Here is a 21187-nt window from a genome sequence, read left to right as displayed (position 1 = left end):
ATGACGTCGCTGGCACTCGGGGGGTTCCGATTAAAGCTCGAAGCTAGATGAATGCAGCAAGTCTGCAGCAGTATCGGCGCCTGTTGTCAAGACATGCTGACAGGTAGGGATGACTACAGACTGCGGCAGAGCAACAAAGACGTCCGCGCGAATCAGACTGTCGACCGGCCGCTTCCTTATCGATAGGGACCCTTGGAATCTGAGACACCTCTCGAGAAGGCTTCTGTAGCAATCTTGAGGCCATTCGAAAGAGCTACAGCTCGTGGGATTCTTGTGTATCTCGAAGCTCGAGGCTCTAGTTATTGCATCGACTCCGGGCAGTTGTGAAGCTCTGAATCGGTGCTCAGGGGTAGTGCACACTCGGGGTAATTCACACTCGAAACGGAATGCTACACGTTGCAACTTCTTGATACTCTGGAGCTGATCCACCAGCCTGTCCTCGGACACACTTTTCGCAACCTCGTAGGAAGCTGTAGGAAGCTCCAACGAAGGTACACACCGTTTTTGGAGAGATGCGGGCTTCAACTCCTCTGCTGAGTGCGAAGACGCTCCTTGCGTTGAGCGCATTCACTCAGATTGGAGTAATCGCAGATTCGAGCATCAACGTTGCTCTTCGAGCTTCATTTGATCCTGCGCCGTATCTTGTAGAGCTTCTGTACTCTGTCCCCCACGGTGCATCTCCAGACATCACTAACGACGTTTAGAGAGACCGCCGCGGAAGAGAACGCAACCGCATACTTCCCCCTCCTCGACCGCATATCAGAAGGCTACCTAGACGAGCTAGATACGGAGAGGCAGCTGTACGAAAAATTCGTCGAACTCCTGAAGAGCGATGGGCACATCACCGACCCCGAGACCCTCGCCTCGTTCAACCTCGCACTTTCGGTGCGGTCGGCCGCACCACGGATAGAAGCACACTATCAATTTTACAAGACGTCAGTCGAACCATCTCTGGAATCAGAACAGGGAAAGAACTGCCAGCTGTGGGTCTCACTTGGCAGTCAGCAGTACTGCACACCGCACATAGACGATGGCGAGCCAATAGGCAGCATCAAGAATGAGCGTACACATGAGCTACCATTCGACCGCGTTCTTGGGAACAGTTCAGCTCTACCGACGATCGTTTACGCGGATATCTCCGCGCCCAGATTCAAGAAGTTTCACAAGACTGTAAGCAAGACTGCAAAGGAGGGGAAGACATCGTATCGTGTCAGGCACAAGCCTTCTCTGAAGGGACCTCAGACACCCCTTGTTGTCAACGGCTACGGTGTCGAGCTACAGTTGAAGAGGACCGATTACATTGTCATTGATGACAGGCAGGCGGCACAGGATGAGAAACCGGCGGATCAGAAGCCGATTGGTACTGAGCTCGACGAAGAGGCCGCGGATCTGAAACCTTTGGCCAAAGACGACGTAGCTGGATTGGCTGAGAAAGCCGCCAGCTTCGTACTGCAAAGCGACCAACCTATGGACACACTCCTGAAATTAGTTCGTGACTTTCCAAAGTACACGACGACCGTTGCTGCTGCCAACGCCACGGCGGACTTCCTCACCGAACACTACAGTAATCGTGAGCTTCTACTACCTACAGGTTACAACGTCATCTGGATCAACGGCGTGCAGATTCCTGCAAGGGATGTAAACCCATATGCGCTCCTTGTACATCTGCGCCGCGAAAAAAGGTTGATCAACGGCATCAGAAGCCAGGGACTGTCTGGCCCAGACACCATTTCCCTTCTGTCGCACTCTGCCATTGCACAAGGCCAGACTGGAGACGAACCTCAGCGGTACAATTTCAGAGACGAGGCCGAGGGAGGCAAAGTTATTGTTTGGGTGAACAACATCGAGAAGGACTCTAGGTACGAGAGTTGGCCGACCGAGCTACGAGCTCTGCTGCAGAGGACATACCCAGGCCAATTGCCCAATGTCCGCCGTGACATTCACAACGCCATCTTGCCTATCGACTTCACCTCTCCCGATCATGTCTCCAACGTGATCGAGACGGTGATTGGTCTTGTTAGGCGTGGTATCCCATTGCGATGGGGTCTTGTACCGCAGACTCCGACACCTAATGCTGTGGAGCAAGCAAAGGTTGTTTACTACCTGCAACACACTTACGGTCTATCATCGGTCACCAAGTATCTGTTGGCTGCGATGGAGGCAAAGAAACTTGCAAAGCCAGACAAGGCTAGCTTTGAGACGGCTATCAAGACTGCCACAGTTCGCAAGGACCGCGAAACGCTCGAGTTTGAAGACATCTTAGCTTCCGAAGCTCTTGGTGAACGCGTTGACCAAGCCAAATACTACCTGGAGCGCCTTTCAGCAAATGGCCCGAACGCTCCAGCTTTTGTTAACGGTGTGCCAGTCGCCCAGGGCGACAACTGGTTGTCTGAGCTCAGTCAGCGGATCAGTATGGATCTTCGACAGATCCAGAAAGCTGTATACGAGGGCAACCTCAAGGAAGACAGCTGGGTGCCACAACAGTTTCTAGTCCAGGCTGCCACTAAGCGCAACCCGTTCATCATCCCAGAGAACGAGAAAGAGATCAAGCTTGTCAACATGGCCGAGTTCGAAGAGAAGTACGGCGAGATCTTCGCAAAGTACCCTTGTGTTGAAGCTGCACCGTCCGCAAGCAAGAGTGAATGGGCACATCTTACTGTGTTTGGCGACTTTGACACCAAGTCTGGTCTGACACTGCTCAAGTCCGTGGCGCAGTACCGTCAAACAAACCCGAACCTTGAAATTGTCATGGTGCAAAATTCTGATGCGGATCAATCTGGTGTGTCCGAAGAACTCTTGGACACATACGTAAGGGCTGGTCGCCAGCTTGACAGCGACGGATTGCTCGCAGTTCTGGCTCAGGAAGTGGCCACATCGCCAATGCCCGCAAGGTCCACACGTATGCGAAAAGCTGCGCAGCCATTATTCGAGGAACTGGAGCTGAAGGCTGGTGAGCTCGCTGTGCTCCTCAACGGACGTTTCGTAGGGCCAATCCCTAAGGACAAGGTCTTCTCCAGCGAGGACATTGGAACGCTCGTGTCTTACGAGATGAACAAACGTATTGAACCTCTGAGCAATGCTCTGGAGGACTTGCAACTGACGGCCAAGATCGCCACACCCTTTGATGCAGCCAAAATCCAGTCGCTTGTAGCTCTCTCCACTGTGTCTGATGTTCCAGAAGGTATTTTCGAGACAGTATCCACCCTAAGGACTAGCGGATACAAGAACTGGACTGCCGAGCATACCGCCATCGTCAAAGGAAACCGCGAGACGGCCATCTTTCAGATCGTTGCCTCCATCGACCCCGCCACCGAGCAAGCTCAGAAATGGATCCCGATTCTGAACACGTTGAGCGAGATGGACGGTACTCACCTTCAGCTCTTCCTGAACCCCAAGCAGATGTTACAAGAACTTCCTGTCAAGCGTTTCTACAGATACTTGCTTGGTTCCAAGCCAAGGTTCAATGCGGACGGTTCAGTCGAAAGTTTCAAAGCGCACTTCACCGGTATCCCGAAGAAAGCTCTGCTGAACTTGGGTATGGATGTTCCACCATCATGGCTTGTCGCACCTGAGGAGTCGATCCACGACCTCGACAACATTAAGCTGAGCACGCTACCTGCCGATGCAAACATTGACGCAGTTTACGGACTGGAAAGTATTCTCATCGAGGGTCACTCCCGCGACACGACCAACGGAGGCCAGCCACCTCGTGGTGCGGAGGTTGTCTTGTCAACTGAGAGGGACCCACACTTTGCTGATACCATCATCATGGCCAACTTGGGTTACTTTCAGTTCAAGGCGAACCCCGGCTTCTACAGCATTCAGCTGAAGAAGGGCAAATCGCAGGACATCTTCTCTCTCGACAGCGCTGGAGCCAAGGGCTGGGCTGCTCAACCGAACGACGAGTCCAGCGAGCTTGTACTCATGAGCTTCCAGGGCACGACGCTGTTCCCTCGATTGTCCCGTAAGCCTGGACAAGAAGAGGCCGATATTCTTGCAGAGGAGGAATCACTGGCCTCTGAGCTAGCCAGCAAGGGCACCGAGAAAGTCAACAAGTTTCTCAGCAAGATCGGACTAAACTTGAACACCGAGAAGGTCTTCAAGAAGGGCGCCGAACTTCTCGCTGGCGCAAAGCCCGTCAAGACGCAGGCCGACATCAACATCTTCTCCGTCGCCTCCGGCCACCTCTACGAACGCATGCTCAACATCATGATGCTCTCGGTCATGAAGCACACCAACCACACAGTCAAGTTCTGGTTCATCGAGCAATTCTTGTCGCCATCATTCAAGTCTTTTCTCCCTGCCATGGCCGCAGAGTACGGATTCCAATACGAAATGGTAACCTACAAGTGGCCGCACTGGCTGCGCCAGCAGTCTGAAAAGCAGCGCGAAATCTGGGGCTACAAAATCCTCTTCCTCGACGTCCTCTTCCCACTGGATCTCGACAAAGTCATCTTCGTCGACGCCGACCAGATTGTGCGCACCGATATGTACGAGCTCGTCACGCACGATCTGCAGGGCGCGCCCTACGGCTTCACGCCCATGGGCGACTCGCGCACGGAGATGGAGGGCTTCCGCTTCTGGAAGACCGGCTACTGGGCCAACTTCCTGCGCGGCAAACCCTACCACATCTCCGCCCTGTACGTCGTGGACCTGAACCGCTTCCGCAAGCTGGCCGCCGGCGACCGCCTGCGCCAGCAGTACCACTCGCTGTCCGCCGACCCCAACAGCCTGAGCAACCTCGACCAGGACCTGCCCAATAACATGCAGTTCAATCTGCCCATCCACTCCCTACCGCAGGAGTGGCTGTGGTGCGAGACGTGGTGCGCAGACGCGGACCTCGCGACCGCCAAGACCATCGATCTGTGCAACAATCCGCAAACAAAGGAGCCCAAGCTGGACCGCGCGCGCAGGCAGGTTCCCGAGTGGACCGTGTATGACGACGAGATTGCGGCGCTGGCGAAGCGCATCAGGGGCGAGAAGGAGCAGCAGGCGGTTGTGGATGTGCAGGCTGAGGAGCAGGTTAGGGAGAAGCGGGAGAAGGACGAGGAGAGGAAGAGGGACGAGTTGTAGTTGTATTTGTAGCACATCAGTCTCGCCGTGCGTCCATGTGCGTAGACTGGACAATGGAGAAGTTTGCGTGTTTGGACGGGGGTTGTACAGTTCGTCAGGTAGTACATATGCGTTTAGCAATGGCATGAATTCAGTCATCAGGGAGCAATTAATACCGTTCCCTCGCCCCATCTCTCTCTCTCTCTCTCTCTCTCTCTCTCTCTCTCTCTCTCTCTCTCTCTCTCTCTCTCTCTCTCTCTCTCTCTCTCTCTCACACACACACACACACAATACCCGCTACTACTCATCCCATCCTACCCACCAGTCCCCACTCTTGACCCGCGCTATGTCCGATTCCTCTTAAAAGTCCGTCTTCCCGCCCATGACCTTGGCCGCGTTCACCGCCTTCATCTTGTCCACCCAGCCAGCGGCCGGCACGATCTTGCGCACAGTGCGGACCTCATCGGACGCATAGCCGGGGATGCGGATGTTGTAGCTGCGCTCGAGGACGTGCTGGATATCGCGGATGTCGAGCTGGGGGCTGTCGCGCAGCTTGGACAGTTTGCACGCGTGGCTGATTACGTTATCGACGAAGTCGTCGGCCAGTTGCAGCACCGCCTGTATGCTTGTTAGTATGCTGGAAGCCGTTGATGGGGGCGGGTGATTGGAAGGGTCTTACGTCTTCCACTTCTGGTGTCAGCGCTTCCTCGCTTCCTCCTGTGACCTGGCGGACGAGCTCGTCCAGCTTTCTCTTGCTCAGCACGCGGTCCCCCTCGCCCTCGAGCTGGAATGGCGGCGGCCTGGAAATGACAGGCTGGCCCATGGGTCCTGGGGCGCCGTTTGTGGGCCCGCTCATAGTGGGACGCTGCTGCCCCATATTGACTGGCATGGGCGATGTGACGTTGAGGTGGCGCGGGATTGGCATCTTCGGGTTGTTGAGCTGCTCGCGCTCGCGGCTGCCAGGTGCGTGGAAGTTGCCGCCTGCGCCGGATTGCATGGGCGTGTTGGTACGCGCTGAATCTGTGTAGGAGCGATTAGCAGCGCTGACGGCGGCTTGGTGAGAGAGTGGGACGGGTGGCCCGTTGGTCGTTGCAGACTGTGGGTGCGGCGAATTGCTCTGCTGGTGCTGGTGCTGCATGTTCGCCTGGTGAGGATTAATCTGTGGCCGAGCCTGCCCCTGTTGCGGCAGCTGATGTTGCTGTTGGCCCTGCTGTGGGAATTGTTGTGGAGGCATGGTGAGGGAGTGCGGTACTGGTGGGCGCTGCATTTGTTGTTGCTGTTGTTGCTGTTGCTGTTGATGTTGCTGTTGGAGCTGCTGCTGCTGCTGCTGCTGTGGTTGTTGTGGTTGTTGTGGATGCTGCTGTGGTTGCTGTGGTTGCTGTGGGAGTTGAGGTGTCGGGCCTTGAATATTTTGTTGAGGTGGTTGTTGCTGGTTATTTTGCTGGTTGAACTGTGGTGGTTGGGTTTGCGTTTGCTGCGGCTGCGGCTGCCCGCCCTCGACCTTTATCTGCGGCTCATCCTTGATCGCAGGTTGACCGCTCGGCCCGGATAGTGAAGGCTGTCGTTGAGGCTGCGATGGCTGCTGTGACTGCTGCGGCTGCTGCGGTGGTGTCTGCTGAGGTTGTGGGGCGGGTTGCGCTCCTTGTCCTTGGGCCTGGCGCTCGTCTTTCCACTGCTTCTGCAGACCGCGGAACTTCTCGATTTGAGCCTTCATCCTGTAATACTCTTCTTCGACCTTGTTCTTCGCGTTTGTCAGTTCTTGCGGTACCTCTTGTCCGCTCTTGCCCCGTTCCTGTATCTGCGCCTGAATCCGCTTGATGTTCTCCGTGAGCGTTGCTTGTTTTGCTAGCATGTTAAGGTAGCCATTCTTGTACTCCTTCAACTTGGCCTCGGCTTCAGGCGTGCCCATTGTGTAGTTGGTAGGCAGGACGAAGGGGAACTCGTGAACGTGCTTGATGATGGAGGGGTCGACGGAGGGGTTCTGCGGTCGCTGTTGGCCTTGGTTCTGGGGTTGCGGTGCCTGCTGCTGGCTCGGGGCAGCCTCTCCGGCGGTTCCCTGCCCTTCTTGCTTGATCGGGTTTTGCGGTGCGCCAGGACCAGACTGGCTGCTTTGCGCTGGGCCGCCCTGCTGTTGCGCAAGCGCTTGCTGCTGCTTCGCACGATGTGCACGCTCCCTAGCGATGAACTTTTGCGAGAAGGACTGCAGTGTCGTGCGCGCTTGGGTCTGTTCGGCGCTGCCGGGCGTAGCGTTGTTGAACATGTTCCATGTGTTGTGCATAAGCAGCCTGTACTTTTGCTTTTCGTCGTCGGTAAGACTTGTGAGCTTGAGGATGTCGTCGGCCTTGAGCAGCTTCTGGGCCTGGGGCTGCCCAGCGCCGGCCGCCTGGGGCTGGGAGCTGCTCATCTTGGCGTCGGTAGCGGTCGCGCAGTCGTGGAGGGATCGAGTGTGTTGTTCTGGTGGCGAGTGTGTCGCGCTAGCTTTGCGGCGCGTACTGCTTTGTGGGTGTACGGATAGTTGCGTGGCGGGGTAGTTGTACGAGTGATGGTGGATTGAGGGTTGCCGCTGGAGGGAGTGATGCGCATGCGCGGCTTGGCGCGATCCCGTCCGTTGTCGCGAACGCACGTGCAGCCACACCAGTACAGGACGACGGCCATGTGCATGTCTTTGCTGATACTATCCTACGCAACAACTTCCGCGTTTCCTTTCCCTTCCAATTCCAACGCCCTGGTCATCGCATTTCTCACCTCCCACTCAAACTCCTTCAACGCTCTCATCTCGCTACCACCAAACAGCAAACCCATCAGCCCATCGATGACGCCGACACTCAGGCCTATTGAGCTCAGAAGCATCAATATAAAAGATACGTAGTTGTGCGGCGACCACCAGACTCCTATCATGCATGCAGTCCAGAGGGCGAGCTGGAAGAAGAAGTGTCCAATACGCAGCTTGCGTTGTATCCGCTGCCGATCCATGTACTTGACCAAGGTGGCTATGATTTCCTCGTAGGTTTCGATGGGTAGGTATCGATTGACCACGTCTGAAGCGTGCGCGGCGTGGGCGTTGTGTTTTCTCGTCAACGTGCACTCGACGGAGAAGTGGTCACTGAGCGAGCAGTGTAACGTAGGATGGCGCATTGTCATGCCGACATTTGCTTCCTTGAGCTCCCACTCAGCCGTCTCCTCGCCCGTCTTGGGGTCGTGGTGCCGTGCGCTGCTGAAGAATATGTAGTCGAGTCGCTTCGCGCTGGGGTCGTCGACGGCAGGGTCGATCTGCACGTTCTCGCCCTTCTTCAGCCGCTTTTTGTGTGCCTCGTTCCATCTCCAAGAGTTGAATGCACTGTCGCACGTCGTTCCGTTTACGGAGACGTTGAACTCTGCACTCGGCATGGGCAGGCCACGCAGCTGCTCGACCTTGTCCTTGGCTGCACCGTGAGACGAGTGGGGGTGGAGGATGCGCCACACATCTCGAACGGGCGCATGCGTCTCGATGATGCGATGCGCCAGTGACATTGGTATCATGTTGAAGTCGCCCATGCCAATAACCAGGTGTCCACGCTCAGAGGCAGCCCGCATGAGCTTTGCGATCTCCCACGCCTGGGCTGTTCGGTGGCAGATGTACGAGTCGTGCGGCTCGGCTTCGTATGGTGCGTGGAGCTGTGAAGGTCAGTGTGAGCTCTGGCGTCGACACGGTGCACCATTACATGCGTGGTGAAGACCTCTGCAACGTCCTTGGGCGCCGGTCCTATGCGTATGCGTGCGCACGCAACACCCTTTCCCACAAACCAGTCTCCGCGGTAGAAGGCAGCAGGTCGCCCGTTCAGCGGATACCGCACCATGTTGCTCTCCTCGATCGGCCATCGTGACAGTATGGCAAGCCCTCCACCGAAGCAGCCGCTGTAATAGAACTTGCCATATGGCAGTATGCCCTTGGTGAGCTCGCGGATGGCGTCGTAGTCTTGCTGCGTCCAACACTCCTGCAGCCCAACAATGTCTGGTCGCGGATCGGCGGCGGCAATCTGGCGGCCAATTTCCGTCAATCGCTCGTGGCGGAGGGTGGCGATGTATTTGAGGCCCCAGCAATTGAGCGACAGCACTCTCAAGCTCGTCGGCTTCTGGTCAGGCATGATGGCGAAATGGGGCAGACGAGTGGAGTTGCTTCGAGTTTCCCGTGAAGGGGCCAGGAACACCGAGGCATGTCGTCAGCAGGGGTCCCTTGTCTCCGCCTCCACCGCCCACGCGCCAGCTGGCAGAATCCATGACGAATCGCGTTTCCATCTGCAGCATTGCACGCTCGACAAACACCATGGACTCTCTACCAAAACGCTCGCGAGAAGAGACCGAAGACGAGTACGACGATGCGCCTGCACGGAAACGGTCCAACTCCGGCTCTCCGCGCAGGCTAGCCGAACGCCCTGCGCGCCGGTACAGCAGAGATCACGAGCGCGACCACGACCGCGACCGCGACCGCGAGCATGACGACAGCGCGGACGACCAGCGATATTACGACCGCCGCACCCCCTCGCAATCACGCTCGCAGTCGAGCTCGCGCTCGAGAAGCCGGTCCCGCACGCCTCCACCGCGCAAGCCCACCTCGCTCAACTACACCCCCCACCTGATCCTGCGCGGACACAAGCGCGCGGTATCGTGTCTGAAGTTCTCCCCCAACGGGCTCAGGATCGCCTCTGCCTCGGCCGACGCGACCATCAAGATCTGGTCCGCGTCCACGGGCCAGCTCGAGCACACGCTCGAAGGCCACCTCGCCGGCGTCAACACGCTGACCTGGTCGCCGGACAGCACCACGCTCGCCTCGGGCTCCGACGACAAGTCCATCCGGCTGTGGGACATCAGCACAGGGCTCGCGCACCCCACGCCGCTTATCGGCCACCACAACTACGTCTACAGCATCGCCTTCAGCCCCAAGGGGAACATGCTGGTCTCCGGCTCCTACGACGAGGCTGTGTTTCTGTGGGACGTACGGGCAGCGCGCGTCATGCGCTCCTTGCCCGCCCACTCGGACCCCGTCTCCGCAGTCGACTTTGTGTGCGACGGCACCCTCATCGTGTCCTGTTCGCACGACGGCCTGATCCGCGTGTGGGACACCAGCACAGGGCAGTGCCTGCGCACGCTGGTGCACGAGGACAACGCGCCCGTGACGTCTGTCCGCTTCAGCCCCAACGGAAAATACATCCTAGCCCACACGCTCGACTCGTGCCTCCGGCTGTGGGACTACACCAACGGTAAGGGTCGGTGCGTGAAGACGTACCAAGGGCACAGCAACGGCAGATTCTCCCTCGCCGGCGCATTCGGCACGTACAGCAGCCCCGCCGACCCAGCCCAGCGCTTCGCCTTCGTCGCCTCCGGCAGCGAAGACGGCACGTTGGTGCTGTGGGACGTGTCGTCCAAGGACATCCTGCAGCGACTGCGCGGCCACGACGATGCCGTGCTGGCCGTCGACACGCACCCGCACGGCCCCGTCCTGGCGACGGCGGGCCTCGACTGCAGCGTGCGCGTGTGGAAAGCCTCGGCCGCGCCGGCCGTCCAGCAAGAAGAGAGCAGCAGCGGCAGCAGCAGCAGCAGCAGCAGCAGCAACGGCAACAGCAGCGTCAAGCACAGCCGCGCCAGTGCGCTCCCGCCCAACCCCTTTGCGGCCGACAGCCCCGCGCTGGGGAGTTCGGCCGTGGACACGCCGGTGGAGAGCAGTCCCGCGAGGCAGGAGTAGTGCCTGCTTTTCAGTTGTGCAGTGTAGTGTAGCTATAGACATAGATACCCCCTCCCCAGACAAGGGAGATGAACATCAGCCTACCCACCATGCAAACACGAAACCATTCTTAGACGACGCATTCATCCACGAAACACGCTCCAGTATGTTGATGTTTCATTTCCCTCTCTACGCTATCTCTATACACGCACACCCTCTCTCTCTCTCTCTCTCTCTATCTATGCTCTTGCTAAAGAGCGACAGGAACCGAAACAGAGAAAACGAGCAAATGGGGGGGAGAAAGTAAATATACAGGTTGACTCTACTCATACAAGAATCCAAGCTGCCGTGAGCGGGGCCTCTGCGACTTTTGTTGATCCATCTCGATTGGATCGTCTTACTTCCTCCGCTGCAGGACCTTTGTGCACATTTCCACGAGGCCCGTCTTGGCGTCGCTGTCGGGAAAGGGCGCGATGGCGGCAATGGCCTGGTCGATGTAGTCTTGGGCGAGGGCGCGTGTTTGCTGCAGGCCGGTGCTGGCGAGGACGATTTCGCGGGCCTGTTGAGTCAGTTTCGTGTTTGGCAATAACTTTTGTACATTTCTGAAAGGGGGAAAAAAAAAAAAAGAAAAAAAAAAAAAAAAAAGGCTTCTCACCTTGTCAGCGTCGCCCTTTTGGCTGAATTTCCGCCCGACGAGCTGGCCCAGCGTCTGGTTGTCTTTCCACGCAAAGAGCAAGGGAGCGGTGGCGAGGCCGAGTTCCAGATCGGCGCCGCCGGGCTTGCCCAGCTCCTCGCTGCTTATCGTGTAGTCGAGCATGTCGTCGACGAGCTGGAAGGCCATGCCGAGGTTCTTGCCGTACTGGTAGGAAGCCTCGACGACGTCGGGGGTGCTCCCGCCCAGGACGGCGGCGGCGCGGCAGGACTTTGAGATGAGGGAGGCGGACTTGAGGTACGTCTTCTGCAGGTAGTACGTGACCGTGTCCTCTGTCCAGACGGGCTTCTTCTCGTCGCGCGCCGTGTTCTTGAGCTGCATGAACTCGCCCTCGACCAGGTTCGCAATGACGGTGGCGAGCAGCTCGGTGACCTCTGGATCGCGCAGGCGCGCCAGGGCGACAGAGGCGCGGCCGAGCAGGAAGTCGCCGGCCAGGACGGCCATTTTGTTGCCAAACTCGGTGTTGGCAGAGGCGGCGCCGCGGCGGGCGACGGAGTGGTCGATGACATCGTCGTGGAGGAGGGAGGCGGTGTGGATGAGCTCTGTGATCTCGGCGAGGCGGCGCTGCGAGGGGAGGATGTCCGAGTCGTTTGCGGTGTAGGCGGTGTCGTGGGCAAGGCTGGATAGGCTCGCGTCCGGGTTGTCGTCGTTGAGGGTCGAGGGGCTGGTGATGGGGTGGTCGACGCAGCTGCTGCCGCTCGCTCGACGCGCAGCCTTGGGGGTCAATGCCGTGGCTCTGCTCATGAGCAGGACCAGCATGGGCCGCACGTATTTGCCCTCGCTCTGGGTGTAGTACTTGGCGACCGTGTCGAGGGTCGGGTGTCCGGAGCCGAGCAGCGAGCGTATGTTGCCCGTCAGGAACTTCATCTCACGGGCGACCGTCTGGAAGGGATCCATCTTGAGCGGCGCGTCGGGGGGCGGCGCGGCCCTGATGTGTTGGGCAACGCTGGCCGCCTGTGCAGCGGCGGCCCACGACGACTGGCTCCGCCGCCGCGCAGCGTGGTGTGACGAGACATGGGCTTCGTGGGCGCGGAAGGCGGCGGTGTGGTGTGGACATGTGGCTATCGAGAGGCGGGACGTGGGCGTGGGCGTGGACGTGAGTGTGGACGTGGACGTGAGTGTGGACGTTGACGTGGACGTGAGTGTGGACGTGGACGTGGACGTGGACGTGGACGTGGACGTGGACGTGGACGTGGACGTGGACGTGGACGTGGACGTGGACGTCCGGGCAAAGCTCGTCGCGAGCCGACTCGAGCGACGCATCATGGATTCTTCCCGGGTTGGAGTAGAGAGAACAGGAATCTCCGAGGTGCAGTGGACGTGCGCCCGAGGAATGCGAGGGCGTGGCTCGATATCGCGCTGGGCAAGTTTTCGGCCCAGGTCGAAACCATCGTCATGACTTGACGAGCTGGACGGGTCAGTGCACCCACCCCGACGACCCGTCTGACAGCTGCCTTCTTCCCTTCACCCAACACCCAACACGTCAACCTGGACCGACACTTGCCATGCACCGCCACAGCCATGGTCCTCCTCACCATGACGCCCGCCATCGTCCGCGCGCTCTCACGCGCTGAGCAGCTCTCCCCCTCGGAACACGCTCGGCTGCAGACCCCAGGCGACCCCACGCTCGCCTCGCCGGTCCCGGGAAACCCAATCTCGCACCGCCAGCTGCTCGCCCTGTCCAAGCTCTCCCACCAGCTGCCCTGCGACACCGACCGCGCCGAGCAAGGCCGCCGGGCCCCGACCGCCCTCGACGCCCTCGTGCGCAACACGGCCGTCTACGTCGCTCCGCCGCCGCCCAGGAAGCAGCAGACGCCCGCCTACCTCGCCCTCATGGCCCGCCTGCGCGCTCAAGAGGAGGCTCGCGCCTACCAACGCATGCTCCACCCGCCGCCGACGCGCGAGACCTTCAGCCAGCGCTTCCCCGCCAGCCGCGCCCACCTGCCCGACCCCTTCAGCATCGGCGTGGACGAGGTGGACGAGGTGGACGACGTGTCCTACGAAGAAGTCCACCGCCAGATCATCCTCATCATCAACGTCCTCGTCTCCGTCGTCTGCGTCGCTGTCTTCGTCTGGGTAGCGGCGCGCCGCTGGTCCGTCGGGAAGCGCCTGGGCCTGTCCATGGTGAGCGCGCTGGCTGTCGCCGTCGCAGAGGTCGTCGTCTACAGCGGATACGTCAGGAAGGTGCAGGAAGCCAAGCTGGCAGAGAAGAAGAAGCCTGAGATCAAGGAGATGGTGGCAAGCTGGGTCTTGCACCGCGATGGCCACGGCGAAGAAGCTGTCCTGTCTACATCCAAGGAGAAACCAGACGACGGACCGAGGTACAGAAAGGGCAAACACCGCTGAACCAGGATGAAATGAATCGAGCAAACGCCGCCTGTGCCCAACAAGAGACTCCCGCAATGCTTCTCGTATGCCCGATGCGCCGAGCTTGAAATCACAACCCTACTTTGTCCACGCACCTCCATGCTCTCCACGCTCTCCACGCTCTCCACGCTACTTCTTCTTCCGTCCAGCTACCCCTCCTGCGAACCGTCCAAGGTTGCTCAGACTAGACCTGGCTTTATGACCTTGCGCCGCGTTCGCTGCCCCACCCGTAACGGGCGGCCTCATCGCCCCGGCTGGCGAGTTGGGTCGCAAGCTGGCGTTCTTGGCTGGCACAGGTGCCGGGCCCTTGGCTTCCTTCTCCTGCACCGTCTCGAGGCCAACGGGCACATCTTCGCCCATGGTCGCGTGCTGCTGAGTCCGCCTCGCCTTCTCCTGCGTCGCCTTGAACCGGTCGAGGAGCTCGGCCCACTTGACGCTGCCTTCCTCCCGCGCCTTGAGTCGGTTGGGTCGCTCGAAGCCCGACGCCGACGGCCCTTGTGGTGCGCTGGATGTACCGACTTCTGAGCTCTTTTGTCTCAAATGGTTCAGGGTGTTGGATTGGGGTACATACGTGCGTGGAGCAATGTGCAGGTAGCCAATAGCAGACACGCTGTTGAGCCGGTTCTTCAGTGCCGCAAACGCAGATGACTGTGGGAGCAGCATGAGGAGCCCGTACAAGCACTTGTACAGGTGCGGGTACTTCTCCGGCTCGAGAAGCTGGATACGGAGGTCTGTCCCATCCATTAGCCAAACCATACCCACCCCTCCCATCTCGCCAACTCACACGTAAACACGGGCGACTCCAGCAGTTGCACGAGCTTGTCGATTTGGATCAGCGTATTCACCGTCATCTCGAGATCGGCACTTCGGCGGTCAGCTTGGCTTGTGTACACGAGTAGACGTTGCAGACGTACAACACTTGCAGCAGGTGGTACGCCTGCTCGTAGGCTTGGGCAAGGAGACAGAGCGAGAAGGTGGCTACGGCATTGTGGCACCAAGCCTTGAATAGCGTAACGAAGAACGACTGTCCATCCTGGACCACGTCAGCATCATCCATTCTCAATCAACAAACTGCAACCTTTCATGCGTACCTTGTTGTCCAAATTTCGTAATCGCCTTCTGAGATCAGCAAGCTCAGGCGCTGTGATGAGGTTGTTGTTGAGGTTTTGAACCATTATGCTCGCGAACTCGACATCCTCATCTTTGACAATACAGTCCGCCATGGTGCGGTAGATCTTCTCAGCGCTCAGGGTAAGGCACAGCTGTCTGATGATGAGATTGCCTCGCGTCTCCAGCAGTCTTCGATCGGTACAAAACAACTTTAGGAGATTAACCATAAAAGACGTGAAGTAGCTATCGTCGCTGTGCATGGAAATCTGCGAAAGCAACAGCAAGTCGCGTGTAACGACGGCGTCGGATGGATCGGAGAGCGTCTTCAGCAGTGCGGGGAAAGTCCCATCATCGACTGTGAGTATCTGGAGGGAGATTAGCATACGAGGTAGAGACTTCGCGGTGGTCACCGACCCTGCCAGGTGCCATTCTGTGCAGCATGATAAGCCACGCAATAGCTGCGACCCGTGTAGCTTCGTGCTCGTTCAAAAACTGCAAGGTGAGCGCGCTGACAGCAGCTTGATAGTCCAGCTCAGGAACTGGCCGTGGTGATGGGCCTCGGTCATCTCCTGGCGTGGGAGACTGTGTGCCTGCCTTGCCTTCTGACGCCTGGTCACGAATCACTGCCTTGAGGAGCCTGCTCGAGAGGTTGGAGTCTCGCCGCTGGGCGCCTGTAAGCTCTTTACCCAGCTCAGAGAGCGATGGGGGTAGCTGTATTTTGTCGTTCACATTGCCGTTCGATTGGCGGTCTTCGGAGAGTGACATTATGTAGTCCATCAACGAAGCGTTGACCCTGATGGCCGCTTGACGGACGTTATCGGCATCGTGCGACATGCGTGGCAGCACGTGAGAGAGCAGGCTTGGGACAAATGGCATGATATCCTCGGGACAGATCTCGAAGAAGGCGTCGATCCAACGGAGGGCGGTAAGGAGTATCTCTGTTTGCTCTTCTTCCATGTCTACCGTTGTTAGCGTTGGTCGAGTCAAGGGCGATGGGTGCATCTCACCCGATGGTGAGCTCAAGAAGCCCACGAGAATCTCAAGGATCTTGGGGTGGTCGACGTGCACATCTTGCCCTGGAATCCAGTCACCGTCTCCATTGACAGATTTCCCGCTATCGCCAGACAGTGAACCACTCTCTCCGCTAACTTGGTCGCCTTCGTCAACAGATGTCCGATGCTCCAGGGGTGTGTTTTCAGCAACCTCACTCTCATCTCCAACATCGCTGCAAGCGCTTGACGATGTGGATTGTCTTCGACCGTCTTTGCTCTGGCTCTTCTTGCTCTCTGCTATGCCTTTCTTGATTCTTGCAATTTTCCTGATCTCGTTGAGAAACCTTTCTAGCGCAACCTGCGTCATGGTGTATACATCTTGGTTTGAATCGCTGAGAAATTTGAAGAGGCCACCGAGAAAGCGGGGCAAGTGAGCAATGAGTTCTAGGTCTGGTATGGAATCAAGCAACGTGACCCACGCAACGAGAAAGGAGCGTGTGAATGGGTTGATGACGTTTATCCTCTCCTCGAGGAGGGGCAAGAAGCGTTCAAGGTTGAAAGCAGTCTCTACCTCAGACGGAGGGTGTTCTGGTGACTCATCAGGGTGACCTAGCGGTTCGTCTGAATGGTGTAGGACGGATATGTATGAAGCTGCGGACTCGGACACAATGTCCTTGACTAGGCGATCGAGGAGCTCAGCTCCATTCTTGACGGACAGCTCCGAGTCGGCCGCAAGCTACATGGCCTGTGTCAGCATTCCACAGTCTGATGCTTTGCCGGAGCGCTGACCTTGCACAGAGCGTCAAAGACCTGGTTAAAGTAGACGAGTATCTCGCCCTTTGCAACCTTTGCAATATTGTACATGCTCTCGCACGCATAGTACCTAACGCGGGCATCTGAATCGGAGAAACAGGCGAGGACGGGCGGCACAATCTCTTCAAGGTAGCGGGCAACTTCCTGTGGTCGTGTGAGCAGAGCGTCATGGCTGGTGCAGGGCTGTACACACGGGTCCCAGTGCTATCGAAGCTGCGGCAAGGCCGATGAGACCGCCATTGCGGGCGTGAGGCTGGTGAACAGCGTACGCATAGTGGTGGCAGAGCTCGTGCACAATCTTGGCTATTCTGTCGTGGTCCTGCGCAACGAGAGCATCTCGAATGAGGCCCTCGAGCTCGAGTGCGCCACTTTTGCGCTTGTCGTAGAGCTTATCGTTAAGCGCTTTGGTGATATTGGGGTCCATATTGATAGATCGCGGCGGCTGCCTTTACATGGTGCAGCTATGGGCTCATCTTAGTCTGAGACGCGGGGAGGGCGGGTGCAGAATGGGTGCAATGGTCGTGGCAGTTGCGGTCGTTGTCGCGTCGAAGTGCATGCATGCTTCAACCAACAGTGCCAGAGTCCAGCCATGCGGGGACGTCATAGCACCGCTGGAAAGCCATCCCTGCCGCCAACGCGGGACGCTCAAAGCCAACACACTCACGTCTTGTCTCGTCTCTTTCCAGAGCACACTTTTGGGATCATCGAGAGCGGCGCCTGATCCTGCTGTGCGCCATGACGCCTAATAGCAGCCGACTCCTCACTCAGCCAAGTCTCTTCTAGCTCTCCCTCGCCCTCACTCGTCGACACGGCCTAAGCGCTATACCCTACTGGTGCTCCATCATTCACCTGCTGCCGTCAGGTGTCTCACTTGGCCAATATGGAGAAGTTCAAGACCAAGCTCCAGCATCTCCGCAGGAAACCTTTGCCAGACCATCTCATGGAACCAAAGTTGAATTTGCCCAACGGCTTTTCCCACTGGGCTGTAGCATTGTAAGTCGTGTTCTTGCACTTGAGTGCAGCTCATAATCCTGGTGCATGACTAACGTCAACAGTATCGTCTGCAACTTCAACGTCGATGTAGGGTAGGTAAGGATAGACCAGCCCCCTTAGAGACATGGAGCCTGACTGTCGAAGACCAGAAATCGAGATCTTGTACCCACCTACAGCTGCTTTCAGCACAGCAGATCTGACCGCCATATGCTTCAACAGGTAAAATCGTCTCCCGAGCGTTTTGTATTATTCGCAGCTAATTGCGACATAGCTTTCCAGAGCAACAAAACACCGAGACAGCTGAGGATCTAGCGTTCAACTTTACCGTCACCAATAACTCGCCTGACATCAAGCTGAACTCACCAAACACTCCACATGGCAGTGCCGACCTGCTCTTTGCATCATGTGTGTTCCGCCAAGAGTTTGATGATACTATGAAGAGAAGCTTCAATCAAAGAACGCTTGTCTTGGTGTCCCATCACAACTTTACGTCATTCAACAACAGAATCGTACAAGTCATGACCGAGTCTGGAGTCATCAGTGACCCAACCACTCTGGAAGGAGCTCATGCGCAGATGAACAACTGGTCGCCCCCATCCATCGGCCGCCACGAGCTGCCGTTCTTGGGCCGCGTCTTGACGTTAGATATTGCACCTCATCCTTCCTTCCCTCTACAAGGACTTGCAGGTCCGACGCCCTTGGTCGCCGATCCTCACCCGTCCATCTACGCCTATGAGCCGGTTGGTTCTTGGGACACCATCATGAATTTCATGCCCTGTATTACCGACCTGTACGTACTTTACGAAAAGCTCGTCCTCTGCGAGTCTGTCATTGTCGTCGCCAAATCTCCCCAACTAGCCAGCGAGTCCGTTTCCTCGCTTCTCGACATCATCAAGCCCGTCCCTTACGCTGGTGTCGTAAAGCCATACATGACCATGCAAGCAGACTTTTCTAGCATCGGCATTGACGGCGGAACACCGCGCCCCTTCATAATCGGCATCACTAACCCCTTCCTACTGAAACGCATTGTCGCTGCGGCAGAGAAGACCCAAGGCATGAGACCACACATACTATACTTACAGAACTTCGACGGCCCCGTACCCACACGTCGCCACCACTCCCTGCACCATAAGTCCAGCCGCAACGTGCTCCTCGACCTTCCCGGCGGCGGCATAGAAGTCCACACGCCCAGCAAGCGCTTCCTGAAATCCGACTCGGCCGTCATCAACCAGATCGAATCCGTCCTCAAACTCGGCGACCAGACCTGTTCGCTCGGGCCCCTGATCCGCCGCCACTTCGCAGAACTTACTGCGCAGTTCATCGCGCCAATCAACCGCTACCTCGCTACCTCCAACGTCGTGTCTCCCGGCGGGCATCAGCGGTATGCGAGCTTCTCCATCTCAGAGTTCCTAGCTAGTGTAGCCAAACACGGGACGAGTGTCAAGCTGAGGGGCCAGGGACCCATCCAGAGACACCGCAGCAGAGACGGGCTGTACGCGGCGTTTTGCGGGAGTGAGAACTTCTACAGTTGGTTGGACATGAAGATCGGTCTGGAGAACGAAGCCAGTGCGGGGTTGTTGGGGGCTGCTCCGTTGGGCGTCAAGAGCAGCTGAGTCGTGCAGTGTTGCGACTGTGCAGAAGGGATGGGGACGGCCGTTGGTTGAGTCCCGGCAAGGATGTGTGCTGGTGTAATGTATAATACATAGGCAGACTGCTCTCTCATGTTGATGAAGAAAACGGAAGACGGCAGCTGCTCCGAACTTTTGCAACACAGTCTGGAGGTCTTCACTGCGGTTTAGGCAGCTGTCAGTTATATGCAAAGAGCGCACTAAGTTTTCCATCTATCCCATCAACCATTCAACACAGCCAGTTCGGCTAGCTCCAAGCATTCAGAGAATTGGGATGTTCATAGTCAGCTTTTCTTGCAGCATGACACTGCGTTGCTGAGAAGCGAACATTGACGTGATGACAACTTTGCTGTGTGCGAATGAAGATGTAACCATTTGTAATTTCAATAACTACCAATGGTGCAGCTCACATGAGAGCAGTAGAGTACAAGTGAAAATACATTAAGCAAATAGGTATCCTTTGTAATCGAATCTGCGTGCCAGTTCCCCCCATCGTTGAATAAAAGCCCAGTTAAGAAACGCCGTCCATATCAGTCGTAGTCAGCGTTCACCTGCTTCGGTGCAAGTATGCGCATCGAGCGTGGTTCAGTGCTTGTGGACTGAACTAGTTTTATCGAATCATGCCATCCTTGCCCGGTGGCGGGCCTGGAGGCGGAGCATATTGCTGGTTGCCACCGTACGTGGGCTGCGGACTCTGAAGCTCGACGCCGTTCTGCTGTCCGTAGTAGCTCTGGTTGGCGCCACCACCGTAGTAGCCGTTGTTGTTATTCGTTGCAGCAGAGTATGGGGGAGCGGGTGCCTGGGTTTGGTTGTTGTAGTAGGGTTGCGCGTTGCTGTTTCCTGGTCGAGCGGCCCAGCCAGTGCCATAGAAAGGCGTACGGCCGGCCTTACGCCTGCGACGAGCGGTAATGCAGCTGTATGATGTAAGTGACTGTTCGTAAGGGATTGAGCTCTGTGAGAGCTTTGCGGGAGCAAACATACCTGCAGAGGAAGAAGAGCAGCAGGAAGCCACCTACGACGACTGCGAGAACAACCCATCGGACCCAAGAATTCCATGCGGACTGGGGATAACACCGACGCACATTGTAGCGATCATAGTAGCATCTTGATTGAGCCATAGCGTTAGTGATTTGTGTTGACAAGGCTGCGAACAGCAACAGTCGAGCGGTTGTTGGTGATGTAGAGAGCATGATGAGAGGATACAGGCAGAAATAGGTGAAGATGTCTTGTGTGACGGATGACGTCTGCAGCAGCCGTTCGCAGAAAGCTGGGGTGCACGTCCAGGTTATAAAGCAACGAGTCAAGGAACTGCAAAGCCACAATTGGGATAACGTACTCATCATCAATCCATTGCCGAGAGACCAAGGCTGGCATCTTTGCGCCTACTTGGCCGTCTATCCGGTCAAAACTAGATGTGTTTTGGGGAGCTGTGAGAGGGCGTTGCAAGTGGGTGGTCCGCGGGTAGGAGCTACCCAACTGGACATGACGAAGTCTAAATGCTTGAACAGGCCCGCCTCTCGAAGATCGGTGCGGCTGTGCACTTGGCGGAGGTTGCTAGCTCGGCTCAGACGGAGCGTGCTGCGGCTGGCGATGACGAATACACGAGCGCTGTGATTCGCTGCGGAAACGAGCTCGACTTGAGCTGCTGATCTGCTGATGCTCTGCAGGGCGTGCGGTGGCATGGTCTCCAGATGGATGTGGAGAGATATCAAAGCAGGTGGATCATTGTCGAAGCTTCGATCTCTCGTGTCGTATTCGCACGACACGCACCGGTGAGTTTGCTCTCGCGCAAAAGCCGGTCACAATGTCTCAACGGCAGCAC

The 21187-nt window shown here is 57.3% G+C and overlaps 10 protein-coding genes across 11 annotated transcripts, besides 11 other annotated features; 5 read left to right on the top strand and 5 right to left on the bottom strand.

The window, feature by feature from the left end:
• Positions 1 to 512: 512 nt before the first annotated feature.
• Positions 513 to 5073, top strand: EKO05_0000546 (killer toxin resistant protein; the record flags this gene model as incomplete). Its single annotated transcript, XM_038936976.1, has 2 exons — positions 513 to 655; positions 705 to 5073. 2 exons carry the CDS (start codon positions 513 to 515, stop codon positions 5071 to 5073), a joined length of 4512 nt encoding a protein of 1503 aa, XP_038803087.1.
• Positions 5031 to 5061: a tandem repeat.
• A 170-nt stretch (positions 5074 to 5243) lies between the features above and the next one.
• Positions 5244 to 5325: a tandem repeat.
• Positions 5326 to 5342: a tandem repeat.
• A 70-nt stretch (positions 5343 to 5412) lies between these two features.
• On the bottom strand, positions 5413 to 7456 carry EKO05_0000545 (uncharacterized protein; the record flags this gene model as incomplete). Its single annotated transcript, XM_038936452.2, has 2 exons — positions 5413 to 5670; positions 5732 to 7456. The coding sequence occupies 2 exons, from the start codon at positions 7454 to 7456 to the stop codon at positions 5413 to 5415; spliced, it is 1983 nt and encodes a 660-aa protein (XP_038803086.2).
• Positions 6622 to 6670: a tandem repeat.
• Positions 7406 to 7446: a tandem repeat.
• Positions 7457 to 7731: 275 nt separating the features above from the next.
• EKO05_0000544 (Sphingomyelin phosphodiesterase) lies at positions 7732 to 9176 on the bottom strand (the record flags this gene model as incomplete). The annotated part of the gene is made up of 2 exons (XM_059635452.1): positions 7732 to 8706; positions 8754 to 9176. 2 exons carry the CDS (start codon positions 9174 to 9176, stop codon positions 7732 to 7734), a joined length of 1398 nt encoding a protein of 465 aa, XP_059491435.1.
• A 179-nt stretch (positions 9177 to 9355) lies between these two features.
• On the top strand, positions 9356 to 10771 carry EKO05_0000543 (WD domain protein; the record flags this gene model as incomplete). Its single annotated transcript, XM_038944728.1, has 1 exon — positions 9356 to 10771. The coding sequence occupies one exon, from the start codon at positions 9356 to 9358 to the stop codon at positions 10769 to 10771; it is 1416 nt and encodes a 471-aa protein (XP_038803085.1).
• Positions 9490 to 9550: a tandem repeat.
• Positions 9563 to 9604: a tandem repeat.
• Positions 10604 to 10654: a tandem repeat.
• A 376-nt stretch (positions 10772 to 11147) lies between the features above and the next one.
• EKO05_0000542 (tRNA dimethylallyltransferase) lies at positions 11148 to 12728 on the bottom strand (the record flags this gene model as incomplete). Its single annotated transcript, XM_038936593.1, has 2 exons — positions 11148 to 11309; positions 11406 to 12728. 2 exons carry the CDS (start codon positions 12726 to 12728, stop codon positions 11148 to 11150), a joined length of 1485 nt encoding a protein of 494 aa, XP_038803084.1.
• Positions 11364 to 11395: a tandem repeat.
• Positions 12537 to 12686: a tandem repeat.
• A 255-nt stretch (positions 12729 to 12983) lies between the features above and the next one.
• On the top strand, positions 12984 to 13808 carry EKO05_0000541 (uncharacterized protein; the record flags this gene model as incomplete). The annotated part of the gene is made up of 1 exon (XM_038944727.1): positions 12984 to 13808. The coding sequence occupies one exon, from the start codon at positions 12984 to 12986 to the stop codon at positions 13806 to 13808; it is 825 nt and encodes a 274-aa protein (XP_038803083.1).
• Positions 13483 to 13536: a tandem repeat.
• Positions 13809 to 13958: 150 nt separating the features above from the next.
• On the bottom strand, positions 13959 to 17168 carry EKO05_0000540 (uncharacterized protein; the record flags this gene model as incomplete). The annotated part of the gene is made up of 8 exons (XM_038936487.1): positions 13959 to 14560; positions 14614 to 14693; positions 14744 to 14862; positions 14921 to 15304; positions 15354 to 15898; positions 15947 to 16667; positions 16721 to 16888; positions 16938 to 17168. The coding sequence occupies 8 exons, from the start codon at positions 17166 to 17168 to the stop codon at positions 13959 to 13961; spliced, it is 2850 nt and encodes a 949-aa protein (XP_038803082.1).
• Positions 17169 to 17624: 456 nt separating this feature from the next.
• On the top strand, positions 17625 to 17833 carry EKO05_0000539 (uncharacterized protein; the record flags this gene model as incomplete). Its single annotated transcript, XM_038936902.2, has 2 exons — positions 17625 to 17737; positions 17800 to 17833. 2 exons carry the CDS (start codon positions 17625 to 17627, stop codon positions 17831 to 17833), a joined length of 147 nt encoding a protein of 48 aa, XP_038803081.2.
• Positions 17834 to 17861: 28 nt separating this feature from the next.
• On the top strand, positions 17862 to 19350 carry EKO05_0000538 (uncharacterized protein; the record flags this gene model as incomplete). The annotated part of the gene is made up of 2 exons (XM_059635451.1): positions 17862 to 17956; positions 18009 to 19350. The coding sequence occupies 2 exons, from the start codon at positions 17862 to 17864 to the stop codon at positions 19348 to 19350; spliced, it is 1437 nt and encodes a 478-aa protein (XP_059491434.1).
• A 625-nt stretch (positions 19351 to 19975) lies between these two features.
• On the bottom strand, positions 19976 to 20739 carry EKO05_0000537 (uncharacterized protein; the record flags this gene model as incomplete). 2 transcript variants are annotated; one of them, XM_059635450.1, is made up of 3 exons in its annotated part: positions 19976 to 20279; positions 20347 to 20469; positions 20702 to 20739. In XM_059635450.1, the coding sequence occupies 3 exons, from the start codon at positions 20737 to 20739 to the stop codon at positions 19976 to 19978; spliced, it is 465 nt and encodes a 154-aa protein (XP_059491433.1). The 2 variants fall into 2 exon arrangements, with proteins under 2 accessions (XP_059491433.1, XP_038803080.2); XM_038936736.2 differs by having other exon boundaries at positions 20347 to 20739.
• Positions 20740 to 21187: the final 448 nt, after the last annotated feature.

The sequence above is a fragment of the Ascochyta rabiei genome, chromosome 1 (genome assembly GCF_004011695.2).
Source record: "Ascochyta rabiei chromosome 1, complete sequence".
NCBI classification, from domain to species: Eukaryota; Fungi; Ascomycota; class Dothideomycetes; order Pleosporales; family Didymellaceae; genus Ascochyta; species Ascochyta rabiei.
This window is presented reverse-complemented; position numbering and strand designations above follow the sequence as displayed.